General features: G+C 50.2%; 2 protein-coding genes across 2 annotated transcripts; one reads left to right on the top strand and one right to left on the bottom strand.

The window, feature by feature from the left end:
* The first annotated feature begins 601 nt into the window (after positions 1–601).
* On the top strand, positions 602–16549 carry HDAC1 (histone deacetylase 1). The gene is made up of 14 exons (XM_075047307.1): positions 602–735; positions 4880–4992; positions 5425–5542; positions 8600–8674; positions 9881–10019; positions 10636–10777; positions 11967–12059; positions 12374–12482; positions 12609–12749; positions 13222–13330; positions 13436–13566; positions 14331–14477; positions 14591–14639; positions 15016–16549. The coding sequence occupies exons 1-14, from the start codon at positions 687–689 to the stop codon at positions 15041–15043; spliced, it is 1443 nt and encodes a 480-aa protein (XP_074903408.1). The 5' UTR covers positions 602–686; the 3' UTR covers positions 15044–16549.
* A 2886-nt stretch (positions 16550–19435) lies between these two features.
* Positions 19436–20873, bottom strand: MARCKSL1 (MARCKS like 1). Its single transcript, XM_075047308.1, has 2 exons — positions 20700–20873; positions 19436–20206 (listed from the first exon to the last, which is right to left on the bottom strand). Exons 1-2 carry the CDS (start codon positions 20793–20795, stop codon positions 19592–19594), a joined length of 711 nt encoding a protein of 236 aa, XP_074903409.1. The 5' UTR covers positions 20796–20873; the 3' UTR covers positions 19436–19591.
* Between the last annotated feature and the right edge of the window lie 4591 nt (positions 20874–25464).

Below are 25464 nucleotides of genomic sequence, written 5' to 3'. Positions count from 1 at the left end.
TTTGGGGGAAATAAAGGCCTCTGCACTGGCAGTGGCCACGGGGCCTCGCTGCGGCCCTGGGGAGGCCAGGCCGCCATGGGGCAAGCGGGGTGATGCCCTCAAGGGATGGACCCCGACTCACACCAACGCCACCCCGGGGTGCTTCTGGGGGACCGAGGTCTCTCTCACGCCGACCTCGGGTGTGTGAGACCCCCACGGCCCCACTCTCGCCGACCCCGGGTGGGAAAGGCCGGGGACGGGGCCTGGCTGCTGGTAGCGGCCTCTACCGTGTCCGTATCCCCCCCACCCCCAGGGATGGTTCAGCCCCACCTGGTGTTGTGGCCCCCCCACCCCCCGCCCCGAATGGTTCCGCCCCGCCCACCTGGACCCTCTCCCCTTTTGCCCGCCCCCCGCGCCCCAGCGATGGTCCAGCCCGCACGGCGCCGCCCCCGCCGGCGGTGGTACAGCCCAGGCACCCCGGCGCTCCGCCTAGCCTGCTAGCTACCCCCGCGCCCGCTCTCTCCCGCCGCTGCCATTTTTCCTATTGGTCGGCGGGCGGGAGGGGGCGGAGCGCCCCTCCCCGATAGGCCGGGGGCAGTGCGGGGGCGGGGCAAGTGGGGCGGCGGGGCCCGGGCCCCGGGGCGGGCCGGGCCGGGTTGGGTTGCGCGGGGCGGCGGTAGGGTCTGTCGCTGTGGGGAGGCAGGAAAATGGCGCTGACGCAGGGGACCAAGCGGAAAGTCTGCTATTACTACGATGGTGAGGGGCTTGCGGGGCCCCGACGGGGGCGGCCACAGGGGGTCGCCGGGCCGGGGGTGGGGGGGTATTGCACCGGGGGTGGGGGGAGGGGAGGCGGTGCTGGGGGTGGGGGAGGGGGCGGGGGGGGTGTGAGGAGGGCAATGGGAGGCGCTGGGGGAGGTAATGGGGGCTGCACTGGGCGGGTAATGGGAGGCACTGGGGATGGGGGGGTGAGGGGTTGGCTGGGGGAGGGTAATGGGGGGGGTCATTGGAGGACGGGGGGGTGGGGGCTGCTCTGAGGGGGGGGTCACTGGGTAGTGTGGGGGGTCACTGGGAAATGGGGCTGGGCTGGGGGCTGCCCTGAGGGTGGTGGGAGGGGCAATGGGGGTCACTGGAGGGCTGCGCTGGGGGATGGAGGGATGGAATCTGGGGGCACTGAGGGACAGGGGAGGGCTGGGGGCTGCCCTGGGGGGGGGCGGCAGGGAGTGGTAGGGGGGGGCAGGATGATGGGGGGTCGGGGGGAATGGGGGACACCGGAGGGCATAGGAAGGACGTGGGGGAGCACTGGAGGGGAGAAAGGGAAGAGTGGGGGGAAAGATAGGGGAGCAGTATTGGGGGAGATGGGGTGGTAGAATAGGATGGGGAGGTCTGGAGACCTAGGGACTTTGGAGGTGAGGAAAGGCTGTGAAGGGTCCAGGATAGGGAGAGGGGCGTAAGGCCAAGAGAGGCTCTGAGAGCTGTGCTGAGATGCTGAAGAAGGTTTCTGGGAGGATGAGGAGCACTCCGGGACGTGCTGGGGGGGTAGGATGGGTTGTGGGAGATGAAGCCTCTTTGAGCCACGTTAAGAGGAAGAGGCACTCTTGAAGCTCCCATTTAGGTCAGCAGTGTTGCTGTCAAGCAAGGGACAAACCCGAAGGCGTTAGGAGCCAGACAGACTGCATGGTTGTTTGTAGGGAGTTCCTGTGTCTAGGAGCATTGTTTAGTTCTGGCTCTGAACTTGGCTGGGTTGTAGACTGGTGGGGTTTTTTTGTGGTTTTTTTTTCTGTTACAGGGCTGGGGAGGCACTGCTTTGGGGCTATATAATCATCCCGTTGGGGTAGGGAAGTAGCGGGGTGTTAGAGCTGGCCAAATCCCAAGCTGGGTATCTTGTCGGCTTGCCCACTTCTACCCCGTAGTCTGTGAGAGAAATCACAGTTGCGTCACCTCTGCACGTTTACAACTGGCTCCCCTTTGGAGGGGCTGCTTGGTGCCTCGGTGATGGGCGAGCTCATTTTAATAGAGTCTGTGATCACTCTCTGTGAAAGGCATTGTGCAATTCTCTATTTCGTCGTGGGTTTTAGTCTGTGAAATCAAATAAAAACTTTTTCTCGCTACTTTTTCCTGGTAAAGGGATGTGCTCAGTGTTCAAGCAGTAAAGCAGACTTTTAAACTGCCATATGTGTCGGGCATATAGTGAGGGCTTTCATTTCTCTAGAGAAGTAAATCTAAGCGGTACGTTTGCAACCCGCAATGACAGTCCTGTGGGGTCTCTGACTCAGCCTGTGTCTTCGGGAGGGCAGGGCGAGGAGGAGTCTGGATTAGAGCTCTGGGTGCAGTTAAACTGAGCCCAGTTTCACCACACAATTGATCTCTGCCCAACACCCGTCATATCAAAATATACAAAGGGATGATGGAGCCCTGGCCCTAAAATGCCTAGTTTAAACTTGAAGAGTGCTTGCAGGGAGTGCCAGAATGCCATACATGTGCACACAACTTGGGTGTTGGAAAAACACGGTCTCTATGTCCAAACTTATCCCTGTCCTTGGAATATAACATGTTCAGAAGGAAACTTGTCAGTTTGTGAACAAGCTATAATCTTTAAAGGCACGCGATGATGTCTTAAATATGAAATAACCAGTAATTGTGTTTGAAAATGCTAAGCAGTGATGCTATCCTTGTAGTCTTTATTGCACAATAACTACATGAAGTTAGTGTTATATGCTCTTGTCTGTAGCTGCCCTTGCTAATTTACTCTGTGGTGAGGTTTTAGTGCCTTCTTTCCACTGCTCTTTTACGAGTGGCTGGCAAACATCCACAGCGTGTCCTAGGGTGAAAGTGTGCTTTTATTGTTGGGAAAGGCATAATCTGCAGTTGCGGGAGGCCAGTTTGTCAGGGGCTTTTATTTTCCATGCAGGGTGGTTAGAGCAGAGCAATCTAGTGCAGTAAGTCCCTGAAGGGAGGTCCCTGGGCACTGTTTCAGATGGCGTGTGGGTCTCTTCCTTGAGCCACGCATTTCAGATGGTGGGAGGGCATCCTGTGCTGGAGAAGGAACCTGAGCTGCAGGGAAGTGTCTAGGTGGGATGCAGAGGCTGGGGAAAAGGTAATTGTGTATTGTAAGGGTCCTTCATGGAAATTCTGAGGGGTGCTGAGGGTGTGTGCAAGGGTTTGAACCTGAACAGTAACTTCTCCTTTATTAGCTCCCTATGTAGGGACTTGCTTAACCCTAGCAGACAGGAAGAGGTATCTGCTAAGTTCACGCATTCTTAATCTGCACTGACATCCATGAGCAGACAAGCTCATCTGCTGGTCTGTAGGACTCCTGGTGGGATGTGTTTAGCAGAGTGAACATGAACAGGCTCTGGAAGTCAGCGTTTGCCCAGGGCATTTCACTGACAGCCTGAGGTGAAGATGATGATGATTTTTCAAAGCTTCATGTAGTTTTGTGCTTGTATTTTCTAGATAGGGTCTTGAGCATCTCTTACTGAGTTCCCCAAAGCTTGATTTAACCTGATTTTACTGTAGGGATAGTTGCCCCAGTAAAATACCTTTGTGCAAAGAACACCCCATTTCACCAAAGTGCTATGGACAGGTAAACTCCAGCAGCAGTGTTGTTTGGGTTTGGGATTTGCACCGTTTGCATCTACTTTGACTGAAAATAGAGCTGTGTCCACAGGAGGAAAAACTACAGCTGCGTGCTGTGAGGAAGTAGCAGTTTCTCCTGAATGTTAAGATTGGTGATGAAATATTAATACTCCCAACTGAGTCACCAGCCAGACCGGATTGGATGTCCTGCTTCCTAAACTGATCGGGAGTTGTACAACTACATGAACAACTTAGTCTGGTTTCCCAAGAAAACGAGGCTTGCGCGATACTGCTGCTGCATGTGGCTGTCTGCGTGTTTCCTGCTCTTGGCAACTTTGGAGTCTGTGCATCTCACAGCCAAATCAGGCAGGAGGCAGAAATCTGAAAGTTAAATATCTAAGTGTCGTGGAAATAAGTACTCTGGGAGAGGACAGTTAGCTGTGCCTACTGTGGGAGAGTGCAGCATGAGCTCAGCTTTTTCTTGGTAGGAAAAAATCCACATGGGGAGATGACCTGTGGGATATATTTGCAGGAAGGTAACTTCATTAACGCTGGTGCCCATAGGATAACTCATCAGGTGCATCTGTGTGGGTATGTGGTTGGTAGGGACTGGGATTCTTCTGAAGGATTTCAAGCAATAATAAAGGGTGAAAATGACTGAGAAGCTGTAAAACTACAGCTGTGCTGGTGTTTGCGTATTGACAGAATTAGCTGCTTTGTATCTTGTTTCTGTTAGTTAAATAGTAAGAAACTGAGGCAAAGAGGCTACGTGCTCCATCTGATGAGTCATTGTCTGAGCCGGGATTAAACTTGCATGCCTCTTGGCTTGCGGGTTTCTGCTCAGAGTGCGGTTGCATTTCTTGGTGAAATGTGTGAGCTCTGTAAAGGTGAGATATCACTGTGGACCTGAACTGCCTGGAGACGACATTGGAGAGCTGTCATTTGCTGAGTGAGGACACACAGATGTGGTGCCCAAAGCTCCTCCTGTCCAAGAAAGCTGGAGCTCCCTCCTCTTGTGCAGTGTGATGTTGGTTGCTCAGACTCTACCTGGATTGCCTTCCCTAGAACTGGCATTAAAAAATTCCTTGTCTGGACATATCCTGATTTCCAAATATCTGTCTTATTTGAGTCGGGGATGAACTTTTCTGAATCCATGGAGATAGCTGTGTGAACAAGATGAGAGACCCTATCCCCTGTGAACAGATGCACTGCTGAAGGACAAATAAAATGACAGATGACCTGATGGCTTTTGTGGATTGGCTGTGACTCTGTTTGAAGGAATTAATAGTTTTCTCTGGTGTAACAAAATCCTTTCTGCTCCCAGGTGATGTTGGAAACTACTATTATGGCCAAGGACATCCAATGAAACCCCACAGGATCCGGATGACCCACAACCTGCTGCTGAACTATGGCCTCTACAGGAAGATGGAGATATATGTAAGTGTAGGGCTGGTCATGAAGAGAAATATTTATGAAAGATCTTAGTCACATGTCAGGTTTTAATTTTGATGCTCCAGATGCAGAAGTTCTCTGTTGATGAGCTAAAGAGGAGAAAAAAAACCAAACAGTTGTGCTGATGTATTTCTGCTTTCTTCTGATTGCTTGTGGTGGGATGTTCTTTGCTTCAAATAAGCTTTGGAGACTGGAGAATTTGCTCTTCTCCCTGTAACTTCAATATTTTCTTTGTCTAGATATGTAATACATTCCAGTTTCCAGTAGTGGCGTTCTTGCCTTTGAGAATAAGTTTCTCTTGTTTAATGCTGCTGTTTTGAGTTTTTTGCTGTTCCTGGGTGTAAATCTGAGATTGGAAATGGGAATTAGGGAGAGAGAGATTTCAAAACAAGCCTTGCTCTTTTTTTGTCCTTGCAGCGCCCTCACAAGGCAAATGCAGAAGAAATGACCAAGTACCACAGTGATGACTACATAAAATTTCTGAGATCTATTCGCCCAGATAACATGTCTGAGTACAGCAAGCAGATGCAAAGATGTAAGCTATGCGTGTAGTGCTGTAGTTCCTGCCAATGTTAAAATTTGTGGTTCTGGGAATCCTAGGCCAGCTTTAGAGGTTTGTGATAAAAAGAGTAGGAAGAACCGTGGAAAATTGTCTTTCTCCTGACTTTGTTTTTGATTTTTCTGGTAAATCAAGCATTTTAAAAATGGGTCCCTCTCTCAAGCCAATATGCTGAAAGAGCTGAGGAAAAACCCTTTGACCTCACTGTCTTTTTTTTGGTCTTGTGTTTTGGTGGAAACCTTTCTGGTTCAGAGATGACTGAACTACTCCATTTTTGAGCTGCATGTATTTTGTGTTATTGCTTATCTTTAACCAGAGGTATTGAGGTGGGAAAGGGTTGTATATTTAAAACAAACAAACAAAAAAACCCAACTCATCAATTGTGTCCAAAATCTGCAGTAACTCTGAAGGTTTTTTTCAGGGCAGTGGCTGTTTGGGAGTGGGGAAGGGTTGAGATGCATGATAATACCTGTCCACTTTGTGTTAGAAAGGTTTATTTTGTGAGCTAATCTCTTGCTCTAACCTCTACAGTCTGCAGAAGGGCTCTTTAATGGTGACTTCAATGTTACAGAAACCTTTTTTTTGGTCTCTCTGCAACTCTGAGTTGACGTTCTTTGGCAATGACTGCGGCAAACTAGATTTCTAGCAAGTATAGACAAATAGTGGGGAAGGCTCAAGGCTCATTTAAACAGTATTTTGGTCTTGCACACTGCAATCCTCGAGAGCAGAAAAAAGTTGTTAGCCCATGGGGTTCATTTATGTGGAGTAAGTGTAATCTCCAATTTAGAAGAAATATGGGTCTGGAGTCTGAAGTAGAGGCACTTGGAAATCTGGTATGAGCTGAAGGGGACAGATGTTAAGGCACAAGCACGTAAGAGGAATGGTAAATATGGTTCATGAGTAATATACCTTGAAAGACTTCCTACAGTAAATGATATGCCTTAGTACACCAAATGACATGTACCAAAGTCCATATTTACACAAACTGAACTGTTTACCCCTGAAGCATATACAGCTCATAAACACCCACTCTGCTTTCTCTGGTAGTCAACATTTTCTGTACTGTACTTCCACAGAACTATTTTTACCTGAAGGAGGCAAAAATATGAAAATGAATCTTAAATATGCGGAGGACAGAGCTTTTCTTCAATGAGACCTGCAAAATAGTGGCCTCTGTGTAGCTAGAGAACTAGCACAGGAGGCTCAGAACAGAGGTTAGGGGTATAGGAGACAAGGTCACCGCTCCCAAGTACAGTGGCAGGTCTTCATAGCCTGCCTGGTGCTTCAGCTTTTCTTTTGAGGGAAGGATAGCTGCTACGATTTCCATAAGAATGTATCCACCTTTAATGCTGGGCTCTCTCTGGTTGCACTCTCCCAGATAGGAAGCTCCTCACCCACTGCAAAGAAGAAGGAGCATCTGCCTCTCATCTTCCACCAGAGCTTTATGCCTATAGTCAAATGATTGACCCCTATTATTAATATCCCTCCTTAGTAGTCCTAGCTGCTTTGACTCTCCCGGTGGGAAAAAGCCCAAGTGGCTTCTGTTTACCCAGCAGCTCCTGCCTTTGACAGGTATAGCAGAGGGATGCCCTCAAAATACTGTCAGAGCAGCCCACAAAGTTCTGAGGGGGAGTAAAGTTAATGAACAGTCTCTAATTTCATTCTGCTAATGCCGTGTTGCCTGCCTGAGGGCTTGGGAGGACTAGTCTATAACCTAAAGGGCAAGAAATTTAATTTGTTGTAATGGGAAGCATGCAGAAATTGATGACTTAAATTCTCCTCGCTTAACAGGGAAAGCTTCCCACCACCTCTTTGAGTTGATTATTCAAACTCCGCCAGTTGCCATGCCCTGCCGAAACAATTGGAAAGTGGGAACAATTGCTTCCTTCTGGGTCTCCTGATGGGTATTGTCCTTCTCAGAGATCCCTGTCCCGAACTGGGACCATTCAGACTCCCTTATCACACAGTCTTTGTGAAGACTGTGTGCTGATGAGTTTCTAATGCTGCAAGAACTGTGCTGTTTGTGCCTTTCTCATTAAGCACACGAGTAAACATTCTACAGATGTTGTTAAAAAAATACAGATTTTTGCTTGTTTGTTTGTTAAACCAAAGCTTGCAAAATCTAGATTCAATACAAGTCTTTTGTTACTGTTTTTATTTGTAATTGTGGAACAGTTTACAGTAGAAATTTATCCAGGCTGAAACTACAGTACTGCTGAGAACTTAAAAACTGACTGTCCAATGTGAAGTAAAAGGAATGTACAAAGTGTAACAAAACAGATGTAGATGTAAACTTCTGGTCCAGTATGCGCCACTATCTACCATCTCCCCACTTTCTCCTGCAGCGCTGGCAGTGTTTGCTTTCTGAACTCCTCGTCAACAATACAGCAGGAAACAGAAGCAAAAACCTTTCCCACTTGCTGTGGGGTTGTGTAATGGAGCTCGGTGTCAGCTCTGTAGTCAGAAACAGCAATGTTCCCCCTCAGAAGGCACAGTGCCCAGGCAGCAGGGCTGCAGCGTGGCCCATGTGGGGTAGCGAGGGGTGCTGGCCCCCATTTTGCACAGCCTGCGTGTGCTCGTGGTGACCAGCATGTGCTGCTGGAGCAGAGCAGAATACTGTCAGTGTGCTACGTCAACGAGCGCCACTTGAGTTGCTGCTGAGGACGTGTATCGGTATTACACAGCTCTGATAGCATCTCCTCTCTGCCCACTCATTTTCCGACACGATTGACTGGTTTCGGGATCCCATGTAGCGCACCCCGGTAGATGGCGTGCCACTTTCGCCAGAGCTCCTGGGACCTGCTTTCCTGTTTTCTTACAAGTCAGGAGCATCTTCCCTACAGCAACAACCTTTTTGCCTCGTCAGGCAATCCTCAGGTTGATTACCTTAATGTTTTATTATTTCTGCATGGTATTTTGTTGTTTAAAACTTTTGATCACTTATCTGGTTAGCTTTTTAAATCAGACTGGTGGTATAAGCTTTGCCATTTATTTGTAGTTTTGTCTTACAAACTCTGTTGTATTCTTTTCAAGTTAATGTTGGGGAAGACTGCCCTGTGTTTGATGGGTTGTTTGAGTTTTGTCAGCTCTCTGCTGGAGGCTCAGTTGGTAAGCTCACAAGTCGTATGTTCTTTTCTTTTTCTCTTAAGCAGATGTGTGTAATGTAGTTCTGTCTAGGAAATAAATTGTTGTGGGTGGTGGTGGGGAAGCCCTGTGAACCTATTTCTGATTTCCTTAATAATTAGATCCAGATTTCTTCCCATGTGAGGGTTCAAGCCTTGCATATTGACAGATCCCTGTACATTTGTTAAGCATATCTTCATTAGTCTGGGTTACTTTGCTGAATATGTGAAGGACTCTGTAAGTGGTATAACAACATTGCCAGTGATAGTTAAAACAAAAACGCAGCAGCAACAGGGGTTTAATAAAAAAATCAACGTGAGCTTTACAGAAAAAAAAAAGTTGTAAAAACCTTGCTCTGGGCAGGCGTAACCTGGAAAGGAAAGAAAAGGGTTACTTTATCTGTTGTTTTTAACAAAAAGCCACTGTCTCTGGACATGAGGCAAAATAGAACCTGAAAGGTTTCAATAAGCTCCCTGAAAGCTGGAACATTTTAAATGCTTTCACTATTTTCAAATACTTTGTTGCAGAAAGACTGGTATTGCGGAACTGTGTTAGGGTACACAGGCGTTAAAGCTTTGTGGCTGCTACTCCCACAATGACATCTAGAAGTCTTTATTTCCTGTAACGTAGTTCAGCAGTACGTACAAGTACTGACTGCAGCATTTTTTGAAGTAGCTCTATGCTCTCTGGTCCCACGGCTGTTGATTCCACAGAATATATCATTTGTTTTGATCCCAGGAGACTTGCAGAATTTGCAGAAAGTTTATGAAGGGGCTGGGGGAAGAGAACTTCCTTTGCCTAAATGCATATTCAGTGAATGACCTAAATATACGTTGGATAAAACCTTTCATTAAAATCTTTTGTTCAGGGCACTGAGAAATCTAGACTGTCTTCAACCGTGACCCCAGCTAGAATGCTGTGGACTTGTTTGTGCAGATTTCATGCTCTGAGGCAAAAGTGAGAAGCAGTGGAAAGTGTGTGCAGGCAAAACAGAGCCTGCATTTCTCTTCCTTTGGCTCTTGTTAGTTTGTTGAGACATCCAGTGTTAAACCCTTGGGCTTGTGCTCTGTAAAGTACCCAAACGCACACATAAGCAATGATGTGATCGTAAGGGACCAGTACTTTACCCCTCAGTCTCTGTCATGGGGCCTTTGCTCTTGTGCTAACATTTTGTAATTCTTCTCCCAACAGCCAGTGCTGTGAAGCTGAACAAGCAACAGACAGATATTGCTGTGAACTGGGCAGGAGGCCTTCACCACGCTAAGAAGTCAGAGGCTTCTGGCTTCTGTTATGTTAACGATATCGTCTTAGCTATCTTGGAGCTCCTAAAGTACGGGCAGTACTATTTACCCCTTTTTGTCCTTTCTGCTGCATTTCCTCTCAGTCCTTAGTGCTTTCTCCCCAGTCTTTTCTTTTTGTTGCTTTTTTTTAGCTGTGTTTTCCCAGGAGGGCTTAATCAGCTATCTTTGTGGTGCCCTCTCTCCTGAAGGGGTATGTCTAAAGGTGGCACTATGCAGGAGGCAGAAGGCTTGGAGTATTGTGTGGTTGCTCTTAGGTCCTTCTCTCTACCACCCACCCTGGAAAAGGGGGCACAGCTGTAATACGTGACTGCTTTTGGCTCAAGGCAAACCTCAATGGGAGGCTAGGACATAAAAATGCAGTCTGTTGGTTGAATCTGAATAAACTGAGTTGAGTCTGCTTTCAAAGATCAGTTGCAGCAGCAAAAGCCACTTTATTTTCCTCTGTGGTTCTTTTCTGCTGCTGACCAAGGCACATGTCTGTTCTCTGCTGCACTTTTGCTTGTAGACTCTGGTGAGAGAGCTGCCCGGTAGCTGGGCAGCCTGGGACTTAGCACCAAGTTCCTTGTTCTCCTCCCATTTGCTTTGCAGGCGAAGGCAGTTTCTGCTCTGAAGAAATGCAGTATTTTGACTCCTTTCTGATCCTAGGTATCACCAGAGAGTGCTGTATATTGACATTGATATTCACCATGGAGATGGTGTGGAGGAAGCCTTTTATACCACAGACCGTGTCATGACCGTGTCCTTTCATAAGTATGGAGAATACTTCCCAGGAACAGGGGACCTACGGGTGAGAATGAAGGCTTAGCAGAAAATTACTCTGAAATTTGGTCTTTTCCATCTGTTTGCTGTCATACTAATTTAACTAAAATCACTGCTCTCCTGGGGTTTTCTGCTCTCAAAGTGGCATCTTTTTTCTGAGTGCAAAGGTGTGAGGCAGCTGGCTCGGCTCTTGGAGTGGGTGCTTTGTTCCTGTGATCCTGTGTAGTAATAAAACCAAGGCTTTGATATCAGTGTCTCAGCCTTCTGGTGGGATTATGCTCAGAAAAGTGACTCTCAAGATGGCACGTTGGTCATCTCTAGCTACTTGCAAACTAAGCTTGGTCGCACAAGCTTTTGGGTGAAAGTTTATGAGGGAGTACTTCTGTGTGTGTTGGTTTATCTTGTTGGCATTTCCTCCTGTGAGTCAGTTCTGCATGTTAATGAATCGTGGTGTTAACTGGCACTCTTTCAGGTTAGATACAGGTGTGGTTCACTTTGTGACTTCTGACATTGCCAAAATGCTCTTCTCAGGGGTGAAAGGTTCTTTACATTTTTTTATATGCTTTTTAGTGGAATTACATTTTTCTGATCTAAATTCTCTTGTCTTCCAATTGTGACTTGTATTTTTTCAGCCCTGCCCAGAGTTTGGTGCTGGCGATGTGAACTTGCGTGCAGCTGCAGCATTCTTCCCTGGTGCAGCCACTCTGCACCATAAAGGAAATAACTATTTTTAAGAAAACACTTGGGTGTGAGAGAGATAATGGAAACGTAAATATATATATATATTATTTTAAAGTAAAAATAGATTCCTTCAGTTACTAGACTGCACAGTCAGCCCAAACTGGTATGTTGAGCTGTGCATCTCTGCAGTGTACAGGCTTGGAACTAGAATTTTGGCTGCCAGTTTTACTGCTGTGTAAGAAAGTGGCTTTTGCCAGTGAAATGAGAGCCTGCGCGCTCAGAGCAACATGTAGTAGTAGATTTTTCTTCTCTGAACACTGAGGGCCAAATGCACCCAATTATGCCAAATAAGCTGCTGTTAGTCAGCTGACTCTTGCTGCCTTCTGCCAGGACAGTATTTGTCTGTAAGAGCCTAGGCTTACATTTGGATTACACTGATGGAATCCCAGACTTCCCTTCCTAATTTGGAGCACAATTTATGTGTTGCAGTTGGTTCTCTGGTGACTTGTGGTCTCTCCTGTCTTTCACTCTAATAGGATATTGGTGCAGGCAAAGGCAAGTACTATGCTGTCAACTATCCTCTCCGGGACGGAATTGATGATGAGTCCTATGAAGCAATATTCAAGCCGGTAAGTGAAGACATCTTTGCTGAGTGATTCTTTGTGGATCATACTTTGTCACTGGGTGGCTCATGGAGCCGTTCTCTGGGGAGATTGATTCAGTCTTCCGTGAAAAGATTCTTCAGGGGCTGTATTCCTCCCTAACAATTGCAGCCTGTTGTCAGTAAGCTTCTCTTCGCAAGAGCCTCAGTGTTACCGATATAGGGGAGTCAGCAGCTGTGGGAACACTAGGGATGTCTTCATGTCACTTGCTAACATGGACATTACTGTGTTGCTGTGACACTGTCCTGTGGAGAGTGTGTAACAACGGGTTTCTTGTTTAGGTGATATCTAAAGTGATGGAGACGTTCCAGCCTAGCGCAGTTGTCTTGCAGTGTGGGTCAGATTCTCTGTCAGGGGACAGGCTGGGTTGTTTTAATCTGACCATCAAAGGTAAGAGTACCTACTGTACAGTGCCTGTGTTGAACAGGCATAACTGATATAATTAGATTTCATTGAAAAGTTTGTTCCTCTTCTGCCATGAGGCTATGACCTTTTCCCCCACTGTTTTTGCTGCAGGTCATGCCAAGTGTGTGGAGTTTGTAAAAAGTTTTAATTTGCCTATGCTGATGCTGGGAGGAGGTGGCTATACGATCCGCAACGTGGCTAGATGCTGGACCTATGAGACTGCTGTGGCTTTGGACACTGAAATTCCCAATGGTAATTCTCCCCTGGAGCCTTTGAAGCAAGACTAAGGGACAATGACACTCTAGAAACAGAGCTCAGGGAAATGATGTTGCTGTGGGAGAGGTAGCAACCCTAAGATGATTCATTAGCTCTTGATTATTACTGTGGAAGAGCTTTTGGATTCCCTGATTTGCAGTAGCTGTTCTTGTTTGCATTCTAGTCCTGTAGCTCTCCCCTCCAGCAAAAGGTACCCAGCAGCCTTGCTGACTTGCTGAAATGAGATGACCTTCTGAAAACTTCTGTGTGCACTGATAGTGTTTAACTGCCAAGTAAGCTTTGACTGCACTGTTGCTAATTTGTCTGCTTTCATCTGAATTTGGGCTAGGAGAGCCCTATGCCTAGGTAAATGCAGTTGTGCTTTTCTGTAGAAGTACAATGTGTTTGTGGTATTTCGTCACCCATCCAGTGGTAATTTGGTGTTTATTCCTTTTTAAATTGCCTGCAGAACTTCCATATAATGACTATTTTGAGTACTTTGGACCAGACTTTAAGCTCCACATCAGTCCCTCGAACATGACTAACCAGAATACCAATGAGTATCTTGAGAAGATCAAGTAAGTGTTTGTTCCTCTTTGCGAGACTGACACCTTCTACTGGGGGCTTCACAGCCGTGGGCGGCATCTTGCTGACGGAGGTGTTCCTTTCCTGGCTGGCTCTAGGCAGCGTCTCTTTGAGAATCTGCGCATGCTGCCTCATGCCCCTGGTGTCCAGATGCAGCCAATTCCTGAGGATGCTGTTCAGGAAGACAGTGGAGATGAAGAGGAGGAAGATCCTGAGAAACGCATTTCAAGTATGTGCTTGTCTCTGGCGTAGTTGCATTGCCTGGCTGGGAAGCATACTGTTCAGAGCCTGTGGGTGCCAAAGCTGAACAGGATCAGTTAGCTGGAGAAACATGCAGACTCTAAACTGAGTTACCTTAGTAAAGAGAGGAGGATATGTGATTTAGGTAAATCTCTATTCTGGAGTCCTTCAATTTGAATCTGTTCCCACCTTCCTGATTGATTTTGTAAGATAAAGCAATGATGCTAGGCATTGCAGGGCTGATAGATTTCTTTTCCCTTGGAGAAACGGCACTTTTGCCAGATGATTTCCATAATGGGAGAACCTATGCTTTAATGTGAGAATTTAAACAGTTCCTGTGATGTAGGTGCTATGACAGAATACTTTCTGGGAGACTGGCAGGTTTGATCCCAGAAGTTGTCTTCCACAGTGAAAATGCTAGTTTATATCCAGATTGGCTGATGGCCTTTAGATCTGGCAGACAGATTTTCTCAGTGTGAGGTTGGTTAACCTGCTTATGCTGTCAAGTCTAGACATCACACTGTACCTAATCCAAGTTGTACATGTGATCTTGGATCTTAGGCATGAGCAGTTAGGAGTGGTGAGTTAAAAGATACGGCAGGTAGAAAGACAGTGTTTTTATCATGGCCTAATTCTGACTTACGTAGGCTCGTTAATTCATTCTGGTGTGTAGACGTACTTGGAGAAGTTAGTGCTTGGTGTCTCCTGACTTCTAAATCTGCTGAAACAACCTCTTGTCTTCTTTGCACTCAGTCCGCAATTCCGATAAGAGAATATCCTGTGATGAAGAATTCTCTGACTCTGAAGATGAAGGGGAAGGAGGGCGCAAAAATGTTGCCAACTTTAAGAAAGCTAAGCGTGTGAAAACAGAAGAGGAAAAGGAGGAAGAGGAGAAGAAAGGTACGCATGAGAGCTAGGACTAAAAGCCCTCTCAGCTCTGTGGAACTTTGCCTGGCATGTACTTTCCTACTGTACTACTGCGTGTCTTTTTTTTTTTTTTTTTTTTCTCCTAGATGAGAAAGAAGAGGAAAAAGCAAAAGAGGAGAAAGCAGAACCCAAAGGGTGAGCCCTGTCTCCTGGCATGTTGATTAAATGGCTGTGCCTGTACTTCCTTGAGCACCTACCCGTGCCCCTGGTGGGATGTTGCACTAGTTGAGGGGTTGAAGGAGAGACGTGGTAGTTTGGATGGCTTTGTCATGGGCTCTTAATGGGAAGAAGTTTGCATGTGTAGAACAGCACACCTGATAAAGTGCTGTGAGAGCCTTCAGGGAAAAGGGCTTAAAAATATGGTGCCTTCATTCAGTAACATGTTACAAGTTTCAGGTGAAGACGGGCCGTATATGCAGCATTTTTAAGGTTGCAACTAGCTTCTTGTTAAAGCTTGGGCACAGCCCAAGTTGCTTGTTAAAACCAAATTCTTCACTGCTTGCTTCCACAGGGTGAAGGAAGAGACAAAATCCACCTAAGATGGCTGCAGCTGGACAGTACCTGTCAGTGCGTAGTTGTCGTAGGTTAGCTTCTCTGGTTGCCTCCCATTCCACAGGATTTATATTTTATATATGTTTCTGTATATATTTCTATATAAATATATAAATGACTTGAGAACTGTAAATTATTCCTTGCTGCACTCCGCTGGGAGCAGATAGGGAGGATTCTGCGGAGTAGACAGACCTGCACTGCCCAGATTTGGTGACTGGGAAGTTTCACTCTTGCCTTCCACTGCCTCCTTAGTGTGTCTTTAAAAAAAAAAAATCACTTCCTTTCTTTACTCTCTCCTCTGAAATAACCACCCTTGGAAAAGAATAATTTAAGTAGAAGTAGTATCTGCATTTCAGGTTAGGTGGAAAGATGGCCATCAATTTTCTTTTTTCTTTTTTCTTTTTTTTTTTTTTTTTTTTTTTTTTTTTGTGGGAGAATACGAGTTCCCAAATGAAGCCTGTGAGAGACTATTCCTTTGGTCTTCAGTTTGATTCCACCATGGCAAGTAACTGCAAGCTGGTGCCGCTTCTCAGGGTCAAATAGTGCAGTTCTTGAATAGAGTTGGCTACCTCCCTGCAGCAAACTTGTGGAAAGAGATGAAGCAGCTTAAAAGCAATCTGAAAAGCGCTTTAGTGAATCAGCCCAAGAGCCCTGCAGGTGCAGATCTGGAAAATGCAAAACGAAAATCACCCTAATGTGGTGGTTAACATTTTTCCAAGATCTTGCAGATCCAGTTAGTGTGGCAGCATTATGCATCTCAAGTAAGAGAAGGGATGAAATTTTTATACCTTTTTTTCTATACCTATGCCCCTTTTTGGGGGGGAAGTGAGTTACTGCCCATTTGGCCGCCTGCTTTGCTTTTCCTGTTTGTTCTGCCCTTGGCTACATGTGCCGTAATGTGCTTTCTCAGTACTGATCTGTGTCCTAGGCTGAAACCACTGCAGAAACTCCCAACTCGTCTAAAGGCCAGACCGAACAGAGCCTGGCTGAAACCTCTTGTCGATGTGTGTTGCTTGCTGAAAAACTCTTCTCTGAAGTGAAGTTACAAATGTTTTCAAATTGAACCTTTCCTCTCTTTTGCTCTCAAGGCCAGTAAATATGGAAAACCTTTTTATCAGCTGTCTGAGCTGTTATCTTTATAAGGGAACAGCAGATGGGGCTCTGTACGTTTTTATAACTACTCCTTTTCCTACTCCCATGCATTATCTCACACCCAAAGCTCTTTTGTGAACAGAACTGGCCTTTCTTTTGCATCTCGTTTTGTACAGCTGATCATTAGATGAGCTTTTGGTGAAATGCTTTGCAGAAGTTTTGCAGGCAGTTTTGACTCGCTGCTCTCCTTTCTCAGGGGGATTCCTCTGTCCATAAGAGGATCTGTACCTCCCACGGAGCGCTGCTGATGGTTTCAACTCTAATAATGCTGCTAACTTAACACAGGTTATTTTTAAAATGTTTTATTTTTTTAAATACTTCTTTTCCTTTTTCCACCGTGAGTTTTTTAGTCTCTTTGAATCTGAGTGACGTGTCACTCCCGCTCTTCAGTGTTTGTATGTGAAGCGAGAGAGATCAGTGTATCTTTGTGTCTGGGGGGGAAATATATTGTGGTTTTTTAAAGATGCTTTTATTTTGAATTTTGAGAATCTTTGTAATAAAACTGGTACATTTCTATGGTTGGTGTGAGTTTGTACTGCTTTCTGTTGAGGGGAAACACTCGGTTAGAGTGGGAGTTCATTTTGTTTTCAGAACCATTGCTGGAAAATGGTGCAGTAGCTTGGTTGTGATCATGATGTGATGTAATGTAGGCCCTAACAACAAAAAATGACAGCTGTAGTAAGGCTTTGGAAAGAAAGGTGAGGTGAGGCACGATTACTTTCCCTCCTCTTTCAGGAAGAGGGCTAGATGTGTTGGTTTAAATGCCATCCACCAGAGCATTTTATTTGAAACTTACTCTGTGCTGCATGTGAAAGATTGCTTTAGTTTCTTTTGTAGATGTTTGGTTTGGTCTTTTTTTTTTTTTCTTTTCCCCTGTGTTTTATAAAAAAAGCCTTGAACTTCTCCTCATGACCCTTCTCTCCAGAAAAGGTAAGTCAAAATACCACGGGTTTTGTTTGCTCACAACTTTTCTACTAAGGGTCACGGGGGTGGTTTTTCTGTCTCTTTCCTGAATTACAGCTGGGTTCTCGTCCAGCAGCATTGCTGCTGCTAACTGGGTTTGTGGTTTGTTTGGAGTTACAGCACTTCATGCAGCTGATGCTCTGAAAGCAATGCTAATCTAGAAAAGGAATAGTAAGTTAGGGGAAGGGACTTTCATCCAAAAGATAGTGGCTGGGATTCAAGTGAAAAAAATTTCTTTAATATAATTAGGAGCAGGTTCATTCTGCAACTGAGTGGTGATCACACCTGAAATGGACACAAAAGGTTCCTAAGCCAAATCTGCTGGTTTTGTAGTTAAGAAAAAGCTTTGTGTGGCACAGTTGACTTTCATTGCTGTAATAATACTCCAGGAAACTTAAGTTACTCTTTTTCACCATAGCAAACAATTAAAATCCTCTCCTCCTTGAACAAAAACAACTGTACAATTCAAGTTACCCCTGCCAGATCACGCATGCCACTGTGCGACTGCAGTCCTTCTCTCTTCCAGGGTTTCTTAAAATGGCTGCCGCGATGCTGTACGGCAGCTCCCTGGCAGATGCACTGAGCCCCGGATCTCGGCTGGGGCACAATGCAGCTGTGTCTCGCATGACAGACTGCGAGCAATCTTAGAAATAATTTGCAGACCACAGTGCCTACATTTAAAATACCATTTTTTTGGGCCTTCCCCCCCCCACCGCAAATGAATAGGGATGAATACCCTGCTGCATTTGGAAACGGGTCACTTGCTTTAGCTTCCTGCTATTGATAGGAGGATGTGGTGCATGAAACTAAGAGTTTTGGCAATTCCCACCTACCTCGAGGGCTACAGAAGAGCAGTGATGGTCCTTGCCCCAGGCCCTGCCTTGCCAGGGTGGTACCAGTTGGGCAAACAATGGTCCTTGCTTTTTCTCCATCTTCTTTGCCAGCCAAAACAGCAGGGGCAGGTGATTAGCTGGGAATTAGGAGCAGGCCATTAAATGGAGGGGCTGTGCACTACTGCTGCAGCCTAAGCTGGCAGAAGGAGCTCTGATGGAGGCTGTAGCCTTCAAGCTCAGCTGGTGGAGAGGGGCAGTGCTCCTTCCTTCTGCTGCACGCCTGTCTCAGGGAAAAAAAAAAAAAAATCACCTCTATCCTTGTGCAGATGACAGGAGAAATGAGAGAGGCAGCCATTGTGCCTTCATTTTCTCTTTGGAAGTAAATCTTTGCTCCCAGTGCATAGTTGTTGTGCTCTAGCATGTCTTTTCAGGAAAGGGGAGCCAATCCTTTTCTAAAGCCACTAAAAAAAAAAAAATTAAAGAAACCAAGCTTGAAAATGGGAATTTCACCCAGTAGCCCTCCTGGGCCCCTTCTTAGAAGACTTTTTTTTTTTCCTCCTTTCCCCCCACCAGGAAAAAAATGGGTTAGATCTCTAAGAAAACAGGTACCGAGCAGCCAGCTGAACAGTGATCCTAAGGTAGCGACAAGAGGCTTGTGTGAGAAAGTCCTTTGTGGCTGTAGCTCTACATCTGCTGCAAGTCAATTAACTGCGAGCAGAGCCAGGGCTGGAGTGATTAAATGCAGCAGCTGTTGAACTAAATAAGCAACTGCTATCTTCCCTGGCCCTTGTCTGGCATCCAGGACAAGAAGGACTCAAGCTCACCCATAAAGGGGTCACCATTTATTCCTTTCAAATGTTACAAGAAAGCCCATACAGCTTTTTTTTTTTTTTAGAAGTTAGAAAATTGCAAATCAAGTGTTTTGGCCATTAAAAAATTATTTACAGAGAAAACAATGTTGCTTCACATTATACAGCTGGCAGGCCCCCTCCCTCCACCCCACACCCTAAAAGTTATCCCTTAGAAGCAGAATTAAACACAGCGGACTTACAAGCTTTATGGTTTTAAGCCAATAGTAAGACATTATAAAAAACTAACCAGATTAGCTTTTAAACCATTGATTTCTATAAAAAGCACAAAATACTTTAAATGAAGTCAGAACCAGGAATGTAAACTGAGAAAAAAAAGAATCTGTTGAACAGTCACTGGCTTGCTGGGCTTCGAAGGCTGCCGGGAGGAGTGGGGACAGTCAGGAGACCAGCAGAGATACCAGAGCGGGATGTGAGAGCCGGGTTCTTACAAACTGTAAATTCCAGTTATGTCCAGGATAGTCTTCCTCCACAGTTTTAAAGGACTCAGGTAAAACTACTCCAAGTTGTGGTGACGGCGGTGGGAATCCAAACCAGCTTTCTAACAGGGAAGAAATAACTTGGTGGGGGAGTGGTGGTGGGGGGGTGTCGGTTTTAGAAAGAGTTGTCAGTTCTAGGTGGGAAGGGAGGTGTGTGGGCAAGGCGGCGAGTCCGTGGCGTTACCAGGATGGAGAGGATGGCGTAAGAGTCTTAAGTAAGGAACGATGCCAAGCGGGCTCTACTCTTCCTTCTGCTCCGCCGCCGCCGGAGCTGTTGTAGGCTCGGTCCCCGCGGGTTTGGAGGGCTCCTCTGGTTTGGCTGTATCCCCGTGGCTTTCCCCTGCCTGCTGCTTCTCTTCCTCCTTGCTTCCCCCCGCTTCGGCATCCTCCCTCTTGGGCTCAGCTCCCTGCTGCCCGGGACGGCTCTCCCCAGGGCTGCCCTGTTCCTCGGCTGTCCCCTCCTCGGGGGGAGCCGACGGCTCCGTCCCACCGGCCGAGCAAGCGGGGTTCTCCTCTCCCTTGGCCTCCGCCTTGCCTTGGTCCTCCGTGGGAGATGACCCGGAGGAGTCCCCGGCTTCTTTCTTGTTCTTCCTAAACGAGATCCCGCTCAGCTTGAAGGACTTCTTGAACGAGAACTTCTTCTTCTTCTTGGGGGTGTCTTTGGGGGCCGCGGCGCCTTCGGGTTTAGCGTCCCCCGCTTCGGCGGGGGGAGCGGGCTCGATGGCATCCCCGCCGCCCCCCTCGCCCTTGCTCTCCTCCTTGAGGGGTTCAGCCGAGCCGTTCCCGTTCAGGGGTGCCGCTTCGCCGCCCGCCTTGGGCGTCATGTCCCCGTTGAGCCTCAAATGGCCATTCTCCTATGGGGGGGGGGAAGGAAGGAAGGAAGGAAAAAGGGGGGGGGGGGGAGCGGAGCACCGCGTTAGGCACCACCGGGACTCAGCACCCCCTCCCCAAAGCTCCGCAGCCAGCTTGGGAAATGGGGTGCACCGAGCATGGAGGGGGGGGGGATATATACACCGGGGGATGATATATACACCGGGGGGGGGGATATATACACCGGGGGGGGGTGTCAGTGCGTTGCCACCGGGCGGCGCCCGAGCTCCACGCCCGGTCCCGGGGCGAGGCAGCGGACGGGTGTCCCCGTCGTCCGTCCCCCCCCCCCTCGCCCGGTACCGGGGCGCGGCGCGGGAGGTGCCGCACGGTTCGGTATCATCCTCCCCCCCCACCCCCGGGTCACCGTTTCCCCTTTTTCCACCGAAACGGCCACGGCGGCTGCCTTTGTCTGTCTACCCCAGCGGGGGAGGGGGGTGCACGGTGCCGTTCCCCGCTCCCCCCCCCTCCGGTCCTTACCTGCCCGTTGGCTTTAGCGGGTTCGGTAACGGCGGCGTGACCGGCCAGCGGAGCGCTGCCCTCCGCTTTAGCCGGTTTCGAGCCCTGGCTGCCCATGGATGCGGACCCCGCCGCGGCGGCTGCGCCTCGGCTGGCGAGCGGCGCCGAGAGGGAGTGGGGGAGAGCCCCCCGCCGCCCCGGTAATAAGGCACGGGGGCGGGGGCGGGCCGCCGTCGAGACCGCCCCGGGGGCGGGGGACGGGGATGGAGCCACCGCCCCGGCGGGGATGGTGGTGGTGGTTGGGGGGGGGGGGGGTGTTGACGGTCTCCGTTCTCCCTCCCCGGGTCTGCGACCCCCCCCCCCCCCCCCGGGTGGGGAGAGGCGGTGGGGAAGGGGAGAGGGGTGCTGCGCATCCCAGCCCCGACACCCCTGGGGTGCCTCTGCCCCCAGGTCCATCACCCCCGAGGTGCCACTGCACCCGGGTCCATCATCCCTGGGGTGCTGCTCATCCTAGCCCCAAGACCCCTGGGGTGCCCCTGCCCCCAGCCCCATCACCCCTGGGGTGCTGCTACTCCCAGCCCCGACACCCTGGGGTGCTTCTGCCCCCAGTCCTTTCACCCCTGGGGTGCCTCTGCCCCCAGCCCCGACACCCTGGGGTGCCCCTGCCCCCAGCCCCATCACCCCTGGGGTGCTGCTCACCCCAGCCCCATCACCCTTGGGGTGCTGCTCACCCCAGCCCCAACACCCCCGGGGTGCCCCTGCCCCCAGGTCCATCACCCCTGGGGTGCTGCTCATCCCAGCCCTTTCACCCCTGGGGTGCCTCTGCCCCCAGGTCCATCACCCCTGGGGTGCCCCTGCCCCCAGGTCCATTATCCCTGGGGTGCTGCTCATCCCAGCCCCAACACCCTTGGGGTGCCTCTGCCCCCAGCCCCATCACCCCTGGGGTGCTGCTTGTCCCAGCCCCATCACCCCCCGGGTGCCTCTGCCCCCAGCCCCATCATCCCTGGGGTGTTGCTCACCCCAGCCCCGACACCCCTGGGAGGGTCCCATGGTACCAACTCATCCCAGCCCCATCACCCCCAGGTCGGTGCCATGGTGCAGCTTGCCTCAGTCCCATCACCCGAGGGGACTCCTTACCCCAGGGGACTCCTTACCCCCTGGGTACCGCTGACCCCAGCCCCGTCAGTTCCCGGAGGGTTGGTTCTGCTGCGGGGCACAGGTTGTGCCACGGGTCACACCCCGGCTTTCCACCTCACTGTGCTCCCTGACGCACAGACTGGTAGGTGTTTGCCCTCTGGGTCTTTCCTCCTCTTTGCTTTCCCAGAAAAGAGAGCTTAGAAGGAAAAAAAAAAAAAAAAGGGACTAAACCAAAGTGGATGCTAATGTTGGTGAGGGGTCTGCAGTTTCCCCATGCTGCCAAAGCCACTGGCCACAGCGTGGAGCCAGCAGTGGCTGCAGGGGTCTCGCGCCCAGGGGCTCCCTTGGCACCCAGGCACAGCTGCTTTCACTGGGGGCTCCCAAAATCGAGACCCTTTTGTGCCTGCCCAAGCCACCACCGGCGGTCCCTGGCCAGCCCCGCATCCCACCGGCAACTGCGGCGGACCACGCTCCCAAATGCCCTGTCCTGAGCCCAGCAGCCCCGGTTGGTGCCTTCCAGGCACCCAGCTCTTGCCAAACCTGCCCGGGAGCTGCCAGGGGCAGGCGGGACCCCCCCCCTCAACCCCCAGCTGCGCCGCAGAGCCCGCGCAGGATCAAGGCCAGTGTCTCTGTGGGGAAAACAATGTGCTGCTGTGTGCGCTCCGCCAACAAGGTCATGTTTTGTCTCTGTCCTCCCCCCCCCGCCCTGCCCCGGCACACATCATCTCACCCCCGTTAGAGCGAAATTTCTCTGTTAATTAAAACAGGCGGCATCTTCCTTATTGACTTTTGGTTGCCAGTTGATAAAGCCTTTGAACGGCTGCCGGGCTGCTGCTGGTCCGGCCGGCCGTGCCTTCGGCCGTCTGCAAGACCGAGAGTTGCCCGAGCAGCCGTCAGGGCTGCAAAGGAGCCGCGGAGGGTGTACCCTGTTTAAAAGCACATGCTTTTTAGAGCATGGTGAGGCTGTTTGGGAAGACAAGCGGTCCAAGCAAGTGTATTGAATTAGCCGGTAAACATGCTCTGTCTTCTGCCATTTGTTCCTGAGTGCAACCTCCAGACCAGTGTCCCCCACCGGTACCTGCTGGGGAGCAAAACCCAGCAGAGCCGCGGCTGGCGAGCCCTTCCCTCTGCCCCAGCAGCCGTCCGGCATCAGGCAGCATCTGTGCCAACCCAGACTTTTCTTCCCACCTTCTGGGAGTGATTTTCTGTCTTTCTGCTGAGGTTCATTTTGTCCTGCCTCTTCTCTGCAGGAATGCAAAGAGTCCTCACGCTGCTGCCCTGTCTCATCCCGACCCATCCCATCCCGACATGCTGCCCCACCGCTGCAGCAAGAGCATGTTTTGGCCGTGCCGAGTAAACCTGAGCAAGCACCGGCTTTCGCAGCGCCCGTCCGAGACTGTCCGTCCCCGCAACACCCCCGAGACGCTCCCATCCTCTTGTACCAAAGCCACAGGGGAACCGTTAAGGTCAGGCAGCACCAGCAACCCACCATCCATCTACACCGTCCCCGCTGCGGGTACTGGGAGGGGGCTCTGGGGGTGCAGCCTTTGGGGTGATGGTGGCAGCCCCCGGTGTGGCTTTGTCTGTCCTTTGGGTTGGGGATGGAAACGTGTGCTGTGAAACAGGCTGCTTGCTGGAAAAAAATGTTTTCTTCAGTGGTGGAGTGGATGAGTGGCCGGGCTTGCTTATTCGAGAGGGGATTTCTCAGGCTGGGGCCAGTGGGGTGGCTGCGGTGCTGGTTCAGCTGGGGCTGCTCGGCTCGGCTCCCCCCCCCCCCGCCTCGTCTGCCGACCCCCATGCAAAGCCCAGGTCTCTTCCACGTTTTGCTGGAGGGGAGAAAGTGCTTTACACCCCGCTGCTCCCCTGCCACAGCGATCGGCGGGCAGCGCTGGAGTGATGGGAGGCAGATGTGATGTCTCTAAAGGGCAAACTTTAGCCTGATTACACAGGTCAAGATGCAGACCTGCTGGGGAGGCGGGGGGGGGGCAGCTCTCCGTCACCATCAGAGGTGATGCAGTAAACCTTGCATGTGGTTTTCTAGCGGCTTTCATTTCCGAGGAATCCCCAGTTGCCACGTCTCTCTTGATCCTGCCTTTTCTTGAAAACCCTCTTCTGCAGCGCTGTGCAAGGGGTGTGTTTATAAATAGACGCATTCCCCTGTGGATTCCTGAGCGTGCCTCCTCTTCCAAGGCCTGGCTCCGCTGCAGATGTCTGTCCTGATGGCAGCAGCACCTGAAGGACTCAGCTGGCTCAGGACCGGTGCTTGGTGCGGCCATACCGGCAGCTGCTGCTGGTGCCGGAGCCCCGGCACTCCGTGGGGTGAGCGTGGTTCTCCCCACAGCAGACCCACGGCCGGTTGTTCCAGCTCTCAACCTGGGAAGAGGCCGTTTTCCTCTTCTCCGTGTCGCAAGGACTGTTGGTGGCACAGACGGTGCCAGCGCGTAGGTGCCAGGGCTGGTATGGCTACACCGGGAGAGCGGGTGGAGGGCAGAAGCCGGCTGCTGTGAACAGCGGTGGGTTTCCAGCGTAAATCAAACCCCAACCCAAACCCTCCCAGTGGAAACCAGTGTGACCGCCAGCCCGGCTTGCCGTGGGTCCCATCCCTCCGCTGCTGCCTTGGTTGTGGGTCGGGCTCCGTCGGGCAGGGAACCGGAGCGGGGCAGAGGATGCTCCGGCTCCGCACAGGTTCTCTGCTGGCTCCCGGGGCTTTGGCTGCTCGGGAAGTGACGGGGATTTGCAGGGTGCAGGCAGACGGACAGATTACGGGTCTGTTTGCTCCTCTAGCAGATGGACAGGCAGACAAATCTGTCTGCTTCTCTGTGCGCTGCTCCTGCCTAAAAGGCCTCGGGGACGCAAGATCTTTGCGGATGTTATTTTCCACTTTCCAGACCTACTTAAACTGCATGCTGATTATTAATTTATTAGGTGTCAAGCGCTGACAGGCTGCAAGGCAGACTGGCGAGCACAGCCCCTGCACCAGTGGGTTGGAGTGGAGCAGGAGGGTGCAGTCCCCAGCCCCTTGCCCTGCTCCTGCCACCCGCCATATACCCCCAGCCCTTTACGAAGAATTAATGCAATTATTTATTCATGTATCTAGAGCCATTCACAAGCCTCTGATCATCTGCTTGAGGATTTTAACCGAGTTAGCAGGGGCCCAGCCAGGGCAACCAACAGCGCTGGGAATAAAGCAGAGGGATTTCCATATTGATTTATAAATAGCAACGGAATTAGCTAATTAGATCTCTCTGGGGAGAGAATTCCAGCAGGGAGAGTGCGTGGCCAGGCTGTGCCGTATGCAGGGACGGACGGTAATGGCTTCTGCCACCGCAGCAGCTCCGGCATGGGAATGGCCCTTGCAAACAGCCCTCGGCTAAAAATAGTAGCCACAGGTTAGGGTCTGGGGTCTGCCTCTGCTGTGCTGCCGTGTCCACTAGCCGTGCCTGCCTGCGGTTCGGCTTTCCATGGTGCAGCTTCAGGATGTGACCACCTGCCCGGTCCCCAGGGCGAGAGATGCTCCAGCTGCGCAGCCCACGAGGGGACGGGGCAAAGGGGCTGGGGGCGACCGCAGGTGCCAAGCGAGGCTGTCCTCAGCTGCAGAAGGAAAATCTGCTGAGCTTCATGCTGGGGGATTTCTGCAGGGGACAAGGGC

The sequence above is a fragment of the Buteo buteo genome, chromosome 16, assembly GCF_964188355.1.
Source record: "Buteo buteo chromosome 16, bButBut1.hap1.1, whole genome shotgun sequence".
Lineage (NCBI taxonomy): Eukaryota > Metazoa > Chordata > Aves > Accipitriformes > Accipitridae > Buteo > Buteo buteo.
The sequence above is the reverse complement of the archived record's forward strand: the minus strand, read 5'-3'. Positions and strand labels throughout refer to the sequence as shown.

Coding starts and splice junctions, on each gene's coding strand:
- HDAC1 (XM_075047307.1), top strand. CDS start 687: ATGGCGCTGACGCAGGGGACCAAGCGGAAAGTCTGCTATTACTACGAT. Junction 8,675..9,880: donor CTCTGCTGGAGGCTCAGTTG/GTAAGCTCACAA, acceptor TTCTCCCAACAG/CCAGTGCTGTGAAGCTGAAC. Junction 12,750..13,221: donor GGACACTGAAATTCCCAATG/GTAATTCTCCCC, acceptor AATTGCCTGCAG/AACTTCCATATAATGACTAT.
- MARCKSL1 (XM_075047308.1), bottom strand. CDS start 20,795: ATGGGCAGCCAGGGCTCGAAACCGGCTAAAGCGGAGGGCAGCGCTCCG. Junction 20,207..20,699: donor CCGCTAAAGCCAACGGGCAG/GTAAGGACCGGA, acceptor CCCCCCCCATAG/GAGAATGGCCATTTGAGGCT.